The 17276-nt window shown below is 37.7% G+C and overlaps 1 protein-coding gene across 1 annotated transcript in view; it reads left to right on the top strand.

The window, feature by feature from the left end:
* Nucleotides 1-427: 427 nt before the first annotated feature.
* Nucleotides 428-17276, top strand: part of LOC106923249 (low density lipoprotein receptor adapter protein 1) — a 40098-nt gene continuing 23249 nt past the window's right edge. Inside the window, exon 1 of the mRNA XM_014996190.2 lies at nt 428-1351. Coding sequence (XP_014851676.1) covers nt 1267-1351 — 85 coding nt within the window. The 5' untranslated portion in view covers nt 428-1266. The remainder of the gene's footprint in view (nt 1352-17276) is intronic.

The following is a 17276-nucleotide window of genomic DNA, read 5'->3' as shown; positions in this document are numbered from 1 at the left end:
AGGTGCAACTATTTTAATGATTGCATCCTTATTTCTGTCTATTTTTTTATGCTTTTAAATACTTTTTAGGAAAAAAAAACATTTTCTGTGGTGGGGCATTTCTAAGGCATTTCATAAAAATATCATCAAAGAAAAAAGGAAAAGTTTTTTTAGCTTTTTATTTCCAAACATAAACAAATATTTTCAATTAATCATTTCCCCAGTATTTTAATATTTTTAAACTGTAAAGTAAGAGTAAATTTAATTTCTTTTTTTCTTTTCGGTTAGTTTACTGGATAACTGCCAGATTGGCGTTTTTATCTTAACGCAGTTTACTGAAACGTAAAGTTTATTTCTACATTTATAAAATGATTTTAAAATAATAAAAACCTATAAAGCAGGGTTGGGCAACTCCAGGCCTCGAGGGCCGGTCTCCTGCAACTTTTAGATGCATCTCTACTTCTCCACACCTGAGTCAAATAATGAGGTTGTTAGCAGGACTCTTGAGAATTTGACCTCATTTAGGAGGTGATTCAGTTATTGGATTCAAGTGTGTTGGGCCAGGGAGACATCTAAGAGTTGCAGGGCACCGGCCCTCGAGGACCAGGATTGCCCATTCCTGCTAAAGTCTACCAGGAAATATTTTTGTTCACAATGCAGAAAAATATTACCGTCACTAGATGGCGCCAAAACAAAACAACTAGAAACATCGAACGGATTAGCCAGAAAAAAAGAACAAACTTTACGTTTAGTGTAATGTGTACATTGATATTCACTGATCTGGAAAACCAAAAAAAAAAAAAAAATAATAATAATAATAAATAAAAACTAGCCAATATATGAAACAACTCTCAACCGTGTGAACACACGTCACAAAATAAATACCCATCTAAAAACAACAAAATCAGATGGTACAAAACTTATTTCCAATCATAAAGTTATTAAAAAAAACATTTCAAACGTAATCATGCCCTCATTCCTCATTAGACGGAGGCCAATCCGTCTAATGAGGAACCTTCAGGAGCTCTGTGGCTCCTGAAGGTTGAGGACACGCCCTCAAGTTTGGAAACGGTGCAGTGGATTCGTGGGTTTCTTTCCCCTCCGCTGCACATTTCACCGGGAAGAGAACACAGAAGCGGAGAGTCCCGAAGCCTCTTTCTCCCTTCCCTCGTCCTTTTCCTCTGTGGCGAGTTTAGCCGTCGAGTGGAGCGCAGCCTGCCGCGTTTAGCTCCCCGTGGTGCGGAGACAGAGGGAAATCCACCTGCCGGAGAGCGGACACACCTCGGGATGGATGCCCTGAAATCTGCCGGCAGAGCGATCATTAAGAGCCCCGGCGTCCCGCGACACACCTGGGGAGCTTCAAAGCATGAAAGTGAGTGAGAGTATTATGTGTTTGGACATATTGCAAATATATAATTTAGGAAATATCTGTCACACACACACAGAGAGGGAGAGAAAACACAAGGACGTGGACTGCTGTCCTTTATTGTTGTAAAGATGTGTTTGCTTTATTGTGTTGTTTTATTTGGCAATGAATTTCTTGCTTCCTACAGAAAAGCGACCACGGCATTAACTAGAATGAGACAAGATTACAGTGACACACCTGACCAATAAAACTGGCCACAGAGTGTTTTAAGTAAAGTGATCAGTATTTTATTTATTTATTTATTTTTTTAAATTTAATTTCCTGAAAACATGATTGGACACAACTGGACATTTGTGAACTTTGAACTTACAAATTCAAAGTTTACTTTAAAACCATTTAGCTGTTTACCATGGAAGCCACTTGGTTAGACCAGGGCTTAATGTTAGCATCTTTATCCTCCAAAACCAGTTTTGGTGTGTTTTTGGGATTATTACTGTACTGACACATCCAGTTGTGACCAACAATCATCCAGCTACTGAGATTAATTGTCTGTGTCAAATAGACAGTCACACATCAGCGTGCTTGACAGCTATTAAAGCAATACTTTGACTCCTTCTTATATACTTTTTGTCACCGTGGCTAAATTTCTTAATCTTTTTCCTCCATCTTGTGGAGAAAATAAAACTTTTCTCCAGAAGCCATTTGGTCTTGTCCAGGTGCAACTGGCAGGTGAGGAGCTGCCTGTTTCAATTAGGCTAAAAGGTCTCTGTTCTGGGGCTTTCTACGACTCCAAATACTTTTCCAACTTGTGTGGGTCTACAATTCTTCTTCTTGGATCTTCACAACGTTCCTTGGTCTTTTTCTGTTAATACAAATGCAAATTAATACGTTGAATCCTGTCCAATAAAGAGCCTTAAGTTATTATTGTGAATGTAAACTTCTGTTTTGAACGTTTTATGATGCCACACAGTAGCAAGCAAAAAGAAACAGCCAGTCATTAGCATGTGTAGAAATCTAAAAAGTTTCATTTGTCTATTTGTGGCACATAGCAAAAGGAAATGGTTAGCTTTCCAACTTTTAATAAGCAAAATTATTATTTTTCACAAAGTAATGATGCTTTTGGAGGATTTCAACCCAAATAAGGTCTTTGCCAATAATTTTACTATCACTTTCTAACATTTAGCATTTACATTGGACGCAAACCTAATAAGTGGCATGAAATAAGTATGATATTTTAGTTATTATTTAACCAGGGAGTATCAAGTAAAACTAACACAGTCTCAGTTCCTCAACACACGATCATTACTACAGTTCTATAAATCATTACTTTAAAAGGTCTTTTTTCTCCACTTCGCACTTGGCTGCAAAGTAAAATTAAATCTTAATTTCACACTGTTCACCAAAGGTGATTAGTTTTAAAATGCCTTAGCGATTAGTCAAAACTTCTGACTAACATGAGCCATGAATGAGGCTCATTCATGGTAGTAAAAGTCCATGCATTCAACGTGTTGCTTTTTTTTTTCATGTCTGTCAAGCTTGCATTTCTTATTTTGCCTTCTGCCTTGAATTAGACCTCAACATTATATGGCAAAAATACTTTAATGACGATATCGGGGTGAAAACTATTAATAGCTCAAAGGAAATGCAACAATTGCTAGCTGACGTAGAAAGTATCGGAAATGTACGTTTTGCGTGCCAGTAGTATTTTCAGCTTCATTGCTGTAGATTCCCCTAAATGACTTGAATGGGAGTGACCCAGATGATAAAGGTCTTAGAAAGCGTTTGGAAAAATTGACACAAGTGCAGGAGAAAGAAAGGAGTGATGAAAATATGGATGCGTCTTCTATTTTTAGCTCAATATTTAAGGAAAAATATTGTATAATGCTGTTTAGCCTTTTCTTGCATTCCTACTTTTGAGTTGGTCTGAAAAGGGTTCAAGTAGAAGTGGGTAGTAAAAGTCCATGTCAGTGTTATCTAATGAACATGGGAGGTACATTTGAGAGGAGACAGATTTCTGCAGCCTTCTGGGTAGAAATGCTAATTATCATGCACCTGCATTTGCTTTATGCTCATAGTGAGGTAAAAAAAAAAAAAAAATCTGACTGCTGGAAGGGGGCTGGAAAAAGCAAAACGTTCTGCATCTCAGGTGGATTCGTGTTAGCCGACAAATGAGAGGAAGTGGCGAGTGCCTGAGTGAAGAGTCATTGAAACAAACCTCATCCCACCTTTGCTGACAGATTGTTTCACCGCCTGCAGTCCTGCTGTTTCACCACTGTGTCAAATGTGATCTCTAAAGCTTCCTTCCTGCAGCCGCACTGCCTGTAAGCCTCTAAATGCTAGCATGCTGCTTTATGACTAATCCGCTACCCGTGTCGGCTGTCATTAAACACAACTAATTAATTTAAAATCCACAAAGACGTCCTTGGCGTCTTTTGGCTGTGTATAAAAAAAATAAATAAATATATATATATATATATATATATATATATATATATATATATATATATATATATATTACTACATGAATTATTCAATTCTGAACAAAGCAAAAAGTTTTCTCGTTTATTTACAGTTTGTACTGAGTCATCTGAAAATTCTGGATGCATTTTGAATCGATGCGCCCCTCCGCCCCACTTCCAAAGCGGTAGGAAAACAATGTTCGCTGTGTGATGACAAAAGCTCACAGACGAGGCATCGACTTCCCATCATGAAAAAGCCAGTGTGTCACATTGTCAGCAGAACGATCTGAATTGTGCTTTTGTTTTATTGTTTTTATTTTTTGCCATGGACACTGAAGTAAAAAAATAGATTGACAAGGTCAGAGCAAAAGCCAGTTGGATTTCAGCACCTGGTGGCAGAGGCAGTTTGTATCTGTGAACCACTGGAGGAACCAGGCTGGAAAAAACATGAACACTTCGTTCACAGACAACACGGGTGACTGCTGACGTCCCGAAGCTACTTAGCAGGCAATTTACTGAGAGGACAGGCGTTTGTCTGCCAGCTTGCAGCGATGTGTCAAAGCTGGCTGTCAGAATGCAAATAAGGTAACGGTGCATCTGTCAGGCGCAGTCCCATCCAGTAGGTGGATTAAAGTTTAGAAATAAGTCAAATATTTATGTCCTGCAATTTACCAAGGAAAAAAACAAAAACAACTCTAGTCGGAAGTTATATGTACTCCATATTTGTGTTTACTTTTAACAATGATAAAATGGATAATAATGGTAATAATAATAATAATAATAATAATAAAATAATTTTTGTGCACAAACGCACAAAAAGAATATAATTTTTTTCTTCTTTCTTACCAACAATTTCAGACGACTTTCACATGCCTGGCTTATTTTCTCCAGAAAAACTCGTAACGCTCGGCGCATGACTGTGTCACGGCCCTTTGCTGCCGTCTGTTGTCTGCTGAGGTCAAAACCCAAGCCGGGGTGGACAAGGACACAGCTTGTACTTGGGAGTCCAACCATCCCTTGGACCACTTCATGCTACAGCATCAAGGGCCTTTTCTGAGTCTCAGACATCAGGTGCCCTCGGCAACTAACGCGTGTCCCTGCGCTGTCAACATCAATCCAAAATGCACTCGCTTTTGGGTTTAATCCAATAAGACTTTGTCCTTCAGGTTTAGTGTTGTTTTTTTGTAAATAGTCTTGTAGTTGTCAAAGTGTATTATGTTTCGTTCGCTGTGACCCATAACGCGCGTATAAAAACTGAGTATGTTTTTTTTTTTTTTTGTTTTTTTTTCCATCTTGCTGTGCTTTGTAGCTTAGAAAAAAAGAACGAGTTGATGTAAGTGGATCGACCAGGGATTATATTTGACTGTTTGTGATCTCTGACATTAAATAGAGCCTGCAGTGGGACTGGAACCGTCAGTGGTTTGACTGAATGACATGCCGGAGTCACTGGTGTCAACTACGGCTGCCCTGAAGGAGCAATTATCTCTCAATAGCTCATTAAGTCTGAAGAACCACTGAGTCGGCGAGGCTCATGTCATTGTGACATGATGTGTGCACTGGAGTCTTCATGGTTCCTCTAACTATGGCATAGGAAGTAATTATAGAGCAAAAAAATGCTAAGACAAATGTGCACTGAAAATTCTTTGACGGAAGACGAAGAGAACGTAAAAGGCATCATCAGTAATACTGGGAAAAATCTGCTGAGTGCTGACTGAGTGTGGTTGGATTAGGGGAAAAAAAGTGAACTCTAACCTAGTGAAAAACTTTTTTTTTTTTTTTACAATTTATCCCTTTTAGCTCAGGGAAATTATTCTAGCATCAGCCTGTAATACAACAACATGTTTATTATCCAAGAAGAGACATTTTACGATCATTAACTGTGACTAGCTGCACAGTGTCCAGTTTTCTAGTGAAACCCAAAATGCTACATTTTAAGTATTGCCTCAGTCCTTAAATTGAAGACAGATCAGTTTGTGGCTAAAATGTTTAAATTAAAAAAGGAATACCTATTGACGACACCCAAACTACACCACTTGATGCTTTTTACACGCATAGCCTCAGCTTGCTTACTGAAGTTGCGAACTGCAACTAAAATGTCGTCTATAATGCTGAAGACTTTGGTATTTGAAAGAAATCTCCCAATCTAGTACTTGGGAGGTGAAAATGTACTGGAACATACCACCATTGCACGATTGACACCCAGATGCACAATCCCAAACTTTCTTGCACTTTTGTCAGACTTGGAAAGCACTGCTGGGGACAGATGTGCATAGCTTGGCTAAGTTAAACAGGCACAAACTTAGCAACAGCCACCTGTGAAGTGGAGAACAGGGATTTTCAACTTCATTCCTCAATAGCTGCTTTCCTGTATGCTTAATATGTTTTTCTGGTTCAGCAAACCTGACTCAAATGTATAGTTACTTTGCAGGCCTCTGCAGGTCTTGATGACTTTGAATCAGCTGCTTTAAGCCTGGGATACGCTGCATGCTGGACCTCAAGCACCAGGTCCTGAAGATTGGAGTTCATATTCACTGTTAGTTTTCACAGCATTTCATGAGATAAAATATCGACTTTTCCAGTTTGGTTTGTTTTATGTTGCTATCACCATCTAAAATGTGGTATTGACTAGCTGTTGGTCTATAAACTCATAGCAATGATACTCCAGGTAAGGAATCTCTCTTAGAAAATCCAAACTTTCCGTTTAACATGGAATATGATGAGGGCTACTTTGTGTTCCCTAGGAAATCTTGTATGCAAAACAAAATAAATTACATTTGTTCTTAGTATTCCCTTTTTCCAGCATAATGTCAATGCAAATTAGGTCCTGGGTAATTTGAACATTGTACTCTAAAGCACAACAGTTCAGTCTGAGGTGACGCTTGCTTTCATATCAACTTCTTATAAGCTTTCTTTGTTTGTTTATGATTTCAGATGCTACATGACATAAGTCATTTCATTTCATAAATCTTATTCATTTACCTTTGCTGCCCTTCTTTAGCATGGCCCACACTGATTTAATTCTGTAGATATTTCTCTCTTGTCTACATTATTCATACTGACTTGCTCATCAGTATCTCTAATAATATTCTGTCGCCATATTAGACGATCAAGAGTTGCTAATGAGCTGTCAAGTAGGAGGCTTTAAAAAATGAAACTTGTCTTCCTTATTGCAGTGATCAGAAGTTATCGATATTGTCTGGTATTAATGACTTGCTTTGACCTGAAAAATTAAAGTCATTAGAAGACTTTGCATATCAGCAGGATGATTTCGAAAGCTCTTTGGGTGTCTTTTGGCTTTTTCCTCTCCCCTATTTGATTCATATCTTTAGTTTGTTACACTAACCAACCAATGTATTTTTAAACTTAAAATAATAATAATAATTAAAAAAAAACAATGAAAATTTTTCCTGCTTAATGGACAACAATGCGGTTTTGTGACACACTGCAGGACTTTGACCTTTTAACTTTTTCCACTTCGGAGGAGCTCCGTTACCCATGAGACAAATCTCTCCCCTCACCCCAACAATCTTATTAGTTAGATTATCGTCAAAAGCAAAATCTCTCTGCTGACAGCTCTGCACAGCTTTTCTTTTTGTCTCATTTTTGCAAGACTTATTCTTCCACTTGGGTTCGATATGAAATTAAACTTGACAGTTTCTAAAGCCTTTTTTTTTTTTTTTTTTTGCTTTTGTTGAAGCTTCAACGACTGTGTTTGAGACTAATGTCCTTTTTAAGTGTAGTGAAGCTGTAGGAGTGTCACTGTTTGTTCATCCATTCGGACTCTTCTTTTGAAATCCAAACATTTCCTGCATGAGCTGCCCTCCGACTTGGGGCTCAAACGTTATGGATCACAGAAACCACTGAGAGAACAGCTGGAGGGCAGAGGCTCGCAATGATCCAACTTTTGGAATTTTTGCGTCACTTAATGCGTCTTGGAGACCAAATATGTGTCTTAATGGCTCAAATGTATCCATGCAGAGAGATGACGGCACATCGCTAAAAAACTGCATAGTGTGTAACAAGAGGATCATTGCAAAACTTCACGTTTTTTGCAGTTATCAATAAGCTTCTTACAGAATATATACTTGCATTTGATGGAATTAAGTTAATTGCTTTTCCAGTCTTGTTAGTTGATATAGTTGTGGTCCAAGTTTGATGACTTCTCTTAGCTCCTCAGTAGAGACTTCTTGTCATTGTGGCCAAATAGCTCAATTCTTGTCAAGATGCTTCTTTACAAAGCATTTAGAAGAAACGGTTCACAAAAACTTAAATTTCGAACCAGAGATGGTGTGCAGGTGAAAATCTTAATCAAATTTTTTAGTGTTGACTATGGAGCAAGCCTTGTTTATTGAACAGACCTTCTGACTTGAGTAAGTTTTTTAATATTTTCTCAAAATTAGAGAGGTGCTAGAATGGCAGAATTAACAGTTTAACATATAGATAAAGTACGGGGGCTTAGCTGTCCTGCAGTTCTGGAGACAAACTTCCAACATAAAAACTTCTGGATTTAAACATGCTTCTACCTCGACAACTATTGTTGTTACTGCGGTATTGTACCAAACCTTTGCTTATTTGCTTTCAGGTAAAAGGTCAGCATTAATGTTTGTGTATATTTCAAAGCTAATGTCTGTGTTGTGTTGCTTTTTTAAATAAGTTTGTTTTCTTTCTTTCTTTTTGATGCCAGATGTAAATGTGCTTTTCTAGGTTGCATTTTCCAGTGAATGCATGCATGAGTTCATTGGTCTGGCAGTCTGCACATTTGCATCTGTGTGACAGCAGTTGGCACGGATTATTTAAACTTCTTTGTTGCATAATGCGAAAGAGCAAAACTGCATTCAATTTTAGAACTTTTCACAAAGCGAATTTTCTTTTTTTCTTTTTTCTGTTGACATTTATTCCAGTAAATCTTTCTTTACTTAATAGAAGGTTAAGATCAAAACGCATAAGTCAAAAATGAATGTCATTACAAATATCTGCTAGTAAAGTCAACTGATGTATGCTCACAGAAGCAAGCGTTGTGCCGCCCGTTTCAAACAATATGCTTCAAATTGAGAAAAACAAAGTGGTCGCCACGCAGGAGTCATGACATTCGGTCCACTGGGACCAGCTCTGCGTGCCTCTTTTATGAGATGAGGGATAAAGCGGTTCTGTTTTAAAGTACCAGATTTGCTGTGTTCAGCAACTGATCGATACCCAGAGTTCGGGCATTTCTGCTGCCTCACTCCGTTTATTTTTGCAGCTCTTTCTCTTCTGAGAGAGAAATACTAAAGGCTTTGGTTTTAAACAATCTTCCTTGCATCAGATGCAAAACTGCTTCAGGAGAAGGTGCGTTAGATGGGAAGCACTATTTTTTTATTCCTTTGTTTCTGGGGTTATTTTGAAGCGTCTTCTTCCCTTTATCCCTCCGAGTTCAATCAAAGCTCACATCAGTCAAATCCGTTGCCTTAAAATCTGATCTGCTCCCAAGAATAACTTTAATTCTATCTCTTTGGTTACGAATAATGTTAGATATTGTTGTTCTGAACATCTTGCTTGGAAAAAAAAGAACATAGTTAATTTTAAGACACTGAGAGGATTACAAGATATCTGAAAAATTAAAGTGTGCGCATGTTACCATTTTGCAAAGATGGTTGGAACAAACGTTTCCTAAAACCTCAACTAGGCAGTGTTTAAATTGGGTAAAGGATGAGTATCAGCATATAAGGTGAGGCTGCATCATGGGTTACCTTTTTGGGACTTGGATATTTTCATGCTTTTTGTTTTTGTTCTAATAAATTAAAACAATATTTTAATACTCAAGTTAATTTTCCTGCTGCAGAATACAAAATGCTAAGATGTTTTGCCTATCAGAACTAAATGCTCTCATGATCCGAGATTTGTTTAATGATGTCTTTGGTTTTCAATTATCTTCCAAACTGAAGTCAGAAATCTGGAGTTCATAATCTAAAATATCAAAAGTAGACTGAGTCATTTGACAGTTCCCAAAAAGCATTTAAAGGAAATTTTGAACCAAAGCTGATCCTTAAAAGTATTGAAATGGCTTTTAATTGAGATAAAATAACATCCACGTTGTCATGGTTGGTCAGTGTTGGCTACTGTATTTTTTTCTTTTTTTATATCTTCCAAGCATTCATTCTTGTAATCTTTGAAAGTAGTCTTGATCAGTTGCAGTCTAGGTTTTTGTAAAGTCTGTCATACCATCTTTATTAGATGAATAATATCTGACAGGAATATCTTGGAGAAATGGGGAAGTATCTCTGCGATGACTTCACCCTGAGTCATCTTTAGTATTTGTGTAGATTCAAAGAAATAAAAAAGTATTTGCTGAAAATCTATGTAATAATTTATAAGCCTTTTTCTTCCCTTATTCTTCAGTCAGAATTGGTTGAGCTTATTAACCAGAAATTGATTTAAATAGCAGTCGGTGTTTAAAGAGTCTAAAAATGGAGGGAGCTTCTGAGCAGGCACTCTTTTTAAAAGATTAGAAAAAGATCTGTTCATCAGGAAACTTTTATAACTTTTGCAAAGTGCAGCCGTCTTGGCTACATAAAGCATGAGTTTAAAATAATCAGTCAGCTATAAATTTATTTCAAGGTCCACTTAATATTGCCATGCTTTCAGTTTCAAATTGCATTTTTCTTCATCCTGACGTTTCATTTTATTTCCGTGCACTGTCCTGTGTCTGCGTCGGATCTTCTGAGCGCGTTTATTCACTGTCCTGCTGTAGAAGTATTGATTTTTAAAAGCACGGCTTCATATCACTAAACCACGCTCCACATCACATTTCATATTGATTGTCATTCTCCGGCTGTTGAGAATTGTGTCGTGGACGTTGTATAACACTTTCTTGTGGATCCTGGCTAAAAAGCATCTGCAAAATCTCTCCAAAATTTTCAAGGGTAAAAACGCGTCCTCCTGTCTGTTAACCCATCCGCCAGCGTAATTAAACTTTAAGTAATCGCCGCTGGGTTCCACAAACGTCATCATTGCGCGGTTCTCCTGCAGTCTCTCCCCGGACTGTTTTTAGCACTGTTTCCCTGGCCTGAAGTGAAGTGAATTATGTAATGGAGAGAAACAGAGATCCTATCGTAGGAGGGGCGCAGGTTCAGCCAGCTGCAGCAACACAAACACAGCCCAGCTTCCTGTGCGTCCATACTCTGAATCCCCTACAGATGAAGGCTCTGCCTGCTTAAAGTCCAGGGCAACATGTGGCTCAGGTTAGGGCGTCACTCTGGTGCAAGAGCCTTAACGAGGATTTTTCTGCTGCGCTGTGGGTGTCTTGTGTGTGGGAGAGAAATGTTAAACGCTGCAAATATGTTTTGTTCAGGCGAGTGTTTGCCTATCGGCTCAGCCCTCCTGTCCCACAGAGACAAATCCCGTTTCTATTTTTGCGCTTTTAAAAAATTCAACTCCCCACACCTTTGCAGAGACACGATGTCCCTTTTCTGAGATCAGCACTAAGAGCAAACACACCTACTCCTAAAAATAGCCTCATCCCATCAAGCTGACGGTGGAGCACCCGTGTAGCTCGGTGCTGTCGAGAAATGTTTTTTGTGCTTTAGAAAACGGTGCTGGATGTGAACCCAGCTGAGTTAAATTAATTAGCTTTTCACTGATTTCTTTTTTTAATGAAACAAGTTGAACATCTTAATATTTATTGATTTATTTTCATGCTTAATTTTTTTATTTATTTTTTTTTGCACTAATCTTGCTGCAATCTAACAACATGATGCAGTTCCCCAGTGGCAGCTTCTGATATTAGTGACATGGACAACCACCCAGAGCGGCATCTTGTGGGGGGTTTTGTTTATCAGTGTGTGGAGTAGATTTATGGAATGATTGAATGGTGAGTTAAAAAAAAGTACAAATATAAACTAGCTTTAAAAAGGAGCTTATTCAGTGGGTGTCTCAAAGACCAAAAATGTCATTGATATTAAAAATGTATAAGAAATTGTGCACATTTAAGGATGAGAATGTGAGATTTAAGTGTCATACAATGTGGGAGTAAATTAAGTTTATCTGGTGTTTGGAGATGTAAATGTTTGTAGGTTGGTGAGTAGTAGAGGGGCAAGAAATCAGAAGCTGTTGTCTTCTTTAATGCAAATATGACAAAAAGAACCTTTTTTGTCCCAGGAATTTTATATTGGGCATGATAATTTGTTTTAATTTGAAATTTTTCTTGTTTTTACATTTTGTCTGTTTGAAATAAATAAACTAATTAATTTATGGTAAATGGACTGAACTTATATAGCGCTTTATCCAATCTTTTTTGACCACTCAAAGCGCTTTACACTAGAGTCACATTCACCCATTCGCACTCACAAATTTATACACAGATATGCAGCTCGGTAGGCAATTTGGGGTTAGGTGCCTTGCCCAGGGACACATCGACATGTGGCAGGAGGAAGCTGAAGTCGAACTGGCAACCTTCCGATTGCAAGACGACTACTCTACCCACAGAGCCACAGTCGCCCCTATGTCCCTTACATTAGCAAGATGTTAGAAATGTTTTGCTTGTACACCAGTGATAGCTGACGGTGTTTATTTCTTTCACTTGCAAGTCATTTGAGTGTATTCACAGTCTTTGATGAAAAGGAGAAATGGTTGAATAAATGAATGATGTTAAGGATGAATTATTCCCTCTCTCCTTCTGAATGTTTCATTTGCAGCACCCTCTACAATTACTGACGCCCCGTGGTGAAAGATGTGTCAAAACTTTTTAAAATAAATGAATCTTTCATGACAGTAGCATAATCTTAAACTGAGAAATTGCTGCAGGTCTCGAGCAGAGAACTTTGAAGATTTAATTTAATTTATTTATTTTTAATCTAGTATCCGCTTTACTGTGCATGGTGGCGAGATAAACATGGGTCCTCATCCAGCCTTGTCACAGTTCCAGTTGCTGCTGCATATGCACATCAGTGAGGGTAGATAGGAGAGAGTTCGGTAAGTGAACAGTGACTCAGTCTTTGACGCTCCTTCCAACAACAGAACCAAAGCACCTCAATCTGTAGCTGTCTTTTCACATGATCCAACAGTGGAAGGGATTTATTTTTTTAACCAGTTCAGTTCCAAAACAAGAGTGAAGCTGCAGCTTATTTTGATGGCAGAAGACTGATGATTTTAGGAAAACACAAAATCCATCTTACCAATACTCGGACCATATAGATGCAAAACTGTGACCGGACTATAAAATTATGATCTAGCAAATTCTGTTTAGTGAGTATTCGGCAGCAGAATGGTAAAACATGCTAAGTGGTGTCGCACCAAGAATTCAATACAGGTTACTTTTTCCAGGATAAATAGAAATTGTGCTTAATTTAAAGAGAAACGTCATTAAATAAACAGTAATGGGTAAAATGCATTGTATAATAATCCTACATGAACTTTAAAACTGGCTTAAAGAAGGCAATGCAACTCAGTAAAACCTGTTTTACATGACTGAGCAAATTATTACTTCTTGAGGAAGGCAGTAATGATAAAGCTCACCATTCAACTTGTTACTCCGTATATAACGTCTTTGTAAAGCTTTGCCAGTTGCACATTGACGACATGCTTGGTATGACTGCTTGAAGTCTCAAAGGATCCTTCTGCTGTGCTTCATCTTCCTGAGCTTATTAAATTTCTTCCAGCTTTTCGAAGATTACCAGCCAAACTTTAGGTCTCATTGAAAACTGAGCAGTTTTATTGAAGACGAGCCAAAACCTCTGTTGTCCAGGATGTCTCCACACTAAACGTTTTGTTTCTTTAACAGCATTACCTTATCGCCGGTTCTTGATCCGTACCTGTTTGCCTTTAGAAAAAAGTCCTACTGTGCTATAAGAGACAGAACAGGCTGGGGTGCATGAAGATGCCCTTACTTAAATAAAATGGCCACCATGCCGCATCATATGTATTACAAAAACTTTTTAATAAAAGGCTGAAATGTGAATCATAGCGGTGCCAGCAAAGTAATTGCTTTAATAAAAACAGCAGTTTCTTTTATAGTGGGATTTCATTCCCTCCATGTTAAATGTTTCCAAACTAGATGCTGTAATCAGCAAAATAATTGGTGTGAAATTTTATTGAAGAGTTTTGCACATCTTTACCAGGTGAGCAGGGGAGCTGTTTCTATGGTCCAAAAGACAAAAAAAAAAAAAAAAAAAAAAGTCAGATTTTCTTTTGGTCACTTCAAGATCTAAAACTAACCAAACCAAGTCTTTTTTTTTTCTCTCTTCTGAGTAACATGATACTCAGCTGTTTCTTAGTTTTGTGTTAATATCAGTCTTTTTTTAACGTTTGAATTTCATTTTTTATATTTCCTAATCGATAGCTGAAGCACTTACATTGATTATCCCGATACCTTTGTACTCCAGAGACGGGACACCCGAGAAGGTGAGTTATCTGGCTGTGTACCGCAACCATCCATCACACAGCTGGATGGGTCGGAAGTGCTTTATCACATTAGGAAAGGCTCCTCTGGGACAGCCTCACATATTAAAGTGTTGCAGAGATATTTGGTCGCAACTGCAATTTGCGGCTCTCAAAGGTGACTTTTTTTCTTTTCCTTTAATAATGGATGGGGAAGTTCCTAATTCCCAAAATAATTCCTTGTTTTCCAGAAATTGTTTTGTAAGCTTTTATTTGAATGGGGGGAGGGAAGCAAAAATCATAAAACATGTCAAATATTGTTGCATGAACAGATGTCTCCTTAGAGAACTGTTCATAGTTGATGAAAATGTTGTTGTGGAGACTGCTGAGGAAAACATCTCTGTCAGCAAAAAGACTACCGCCCTGTTTTGAATGCTTGATTTATGAATTACTAACTTTGAACAATGGCCTAATGCAGAATCCTGCTGTTTGCAAATGTCACGGCTAGTTATTTACTTTAGGTCTGGAGACTCTTTCTCTAGCGCACTGTCAGGCCCCAAATAACATCATCATACTTTAGGTTTATAATACCATGTCCGTGCTGACTTTTAATAAAGACTGAAACAACATAAAAAAAATCCTTTACCGTATGATCTCTTGTTGCTGTGTTCATTCAAGTCGAGGTTTTGCTATCTGCCATTAGAGTGTAGATCTATAAAATTGATTTAAGGTACTTTTAAAGGACAGTTACAGGGCAAATCGCTGCTGTATTTATTGACCTCTGCTGTCTGAAGGCTGTAAACATCCCGTGTGACAAACGCTCTTGTTGCTCGCTCCTCTTTTACCGTGATGTTTTTGATTTATTCGTTCGTATAAAAGCAGATAATAGCCACCGTCTTAATGGGGTTACTCTGTCTTTTTAAATAACACCTGGCATTTAACAAACAACATTATCCCTTGTAGCTGAGCACCGCAGCACATTATGTTTTTATTAATGACTGCTTTTCAGTTTGTGAATTACTTTTAGGGGTTGTGCTACATTGTGACACTGGATTTTTTTACTCTTCAGTTTGGCAAGTCTGATGTCTGAAATTAAAGCAATCACCCAGGGATTAATGCAGGCGGTCTAATACATTATTCTTATATGGACCATAGAGTAATGTGTTGCCCGACTACCCGATTTAGACACCCCAACTAATTAATCAAGCATTATAAGTTTTACTCCATAAGGATTGTAACATCAAAAATATATAAAATGCACAATAAACACTTGGGAAAAGTACAAGTAAATTCTGCCAGAATATTTGCAACCCTGGTAGATTTTGATTTATTTTCATTCAACCAACCTGGTAGAAAATGAGAGATGGATGTCTCAAAAGGTAAAACAATAAAAACTGAGTATCAATAAGGGAGGAAAAGGTCTGTTTGTATACCTTTATTAAAAAAAATTGGCTTGTATACCGTTTTTAATCACTGGAAAACTGATTTTTGTCACTTTAGTAATCAAGTCCTCTTTATAATTGTTGGCCAGCTTTTATGTTTCTGCTACTATTTTAAGAGTTCATGCTGGGTGATGAGCTCCGAGTCTTTCAAGTTAGAAGACAAGTAAGATCTGACAAACTGAGACATTTAAGGGTTGATTACTGAACAAGTAGCAGGTGGTTGATTAGAAAATGGGAGCAGCTGTGAGGGAAGACGAGTAAAGTTGAGGAACTGGAAATGGGAGGAATGGTTGACGGAAAACGCCGACGCAACAAGGGAGCGTCAGATAAATGCCACAAATAAGGCCAAGCACAAAACTAGATTCCCAAAGTTTACAACTCGTTCATTTCCAAATCCGATTGTGGCACTCTGTGCATGCTGAATCGATCTAACTCAGACCTGAGGGACAGTACGGGTAAACTTTAGGAATTACTTCTAGTAGTTTATCATAATAATAAGAAATTGCTAACAAATTTGTCTCACTGCAGTGAATGATCAAGCTTCTTTGGGCCAAAAAGTGGGGAACTAAAAATGTACATTTTAGTTTCCCTACTTTGAAATAATATGTGGACCCTTACTGATTTGTTTCTACCATCTGCTATCATCCCCAGATTTACAGTAAAATTTATTTGTGCAGTTAAGTTTTAATAGCTTTATAATTTCTGGTTAATGCTTAGATATTTTGTATTTTTATTTTTTTACTCAGTTCTATTTGCTATGCACAATCTCCACTGCTTAAAACAGAAAATTGAACTGAATGGTATGAACACCCTGGGGCTAACAGTGGAGAGTGGTGATACTGTAATTGTCATGAACAATCCTGTATCTGGGAATCAGAGCTCTGCGGATTGGATTAAACGCAAACATAAGATAAAATCACTGTCTGGTAATCTCAGTGTCCTCCACTTTCCAACCATAGCCACACACCAACTCTTAGCATCAGCAGAGTAAATATTAACCCGGTTTTCACACTGGGAAACCAGCTATATATAGAAATGCAGGAAATTATCCAGGACCAGACCCTGCATGTCTGTGTTGGCTTTTAATTTGATGCCCATAATAACGCAGGGCAGTAATATAACCTGCAGTTCTAATCCAATTTCACTCTCTGGACTCTTCTCCAACCTGAAGTGGGGGGAAATAAAGCTCTTTTACTGCTGGATGTGTAAACATCAGTTTCTAATTAATGATTCACAGAGGCTTCAGAGGACGGCTTGAGAGTTGAGGGTTGTGTTTTGCATAATAGATGCAGAGGAATGTAATTTATATTCAAGATATAGTTTGGAAAAAAAATAAAAGAATATCTTTTGGTTTAAAAAAAACAGTCTCTTCTGTCTTAAAAAATATTTTTATGAAAGTGCAAATTTGAATTAAAGGAAATACTGTTAGTACTAGTCTGAGAATGGATGGCACACTATGTTTTGAGGCTAAACAGTTGAGAGTGAAACATTCAAAGCTGAATTTACTGTTAATCTGTCGCTTTTTCCTGACTTGTCTGACTTAACACAAAACCCAAGCATATCACTTTCCCCTGCCTCTTTTATATTTAACGTCAGTCTTTAAAAGATCCTAATTTGCATTGGCCCAATTTGCTCATTCAAAAGAATTCCCAGGATCATTATGATGAACAATGGAGATGG

The sequence above is a fragment of the Poecilia mexicana genome, unplaced genomic scaffold, assembly GCF_051168715.1.
Source record: "Poecilia mexicana isolate PSO_F unplaced genomic scaffold, ASM5116871v1 scaffold_21, whole genome shotgun sequence".
NCBI lineage: Eukaryota > Metazoa > Chordata > Actinopteri > Cyprinodontiformes > Poeciliidae > Poecilia > Poecilia mexicana.
The sequence above is the reverse complement of the archived record's forward strand: the minus strand, read 5'-3'. Positions and strand labels throughout refer to the sequence as shown.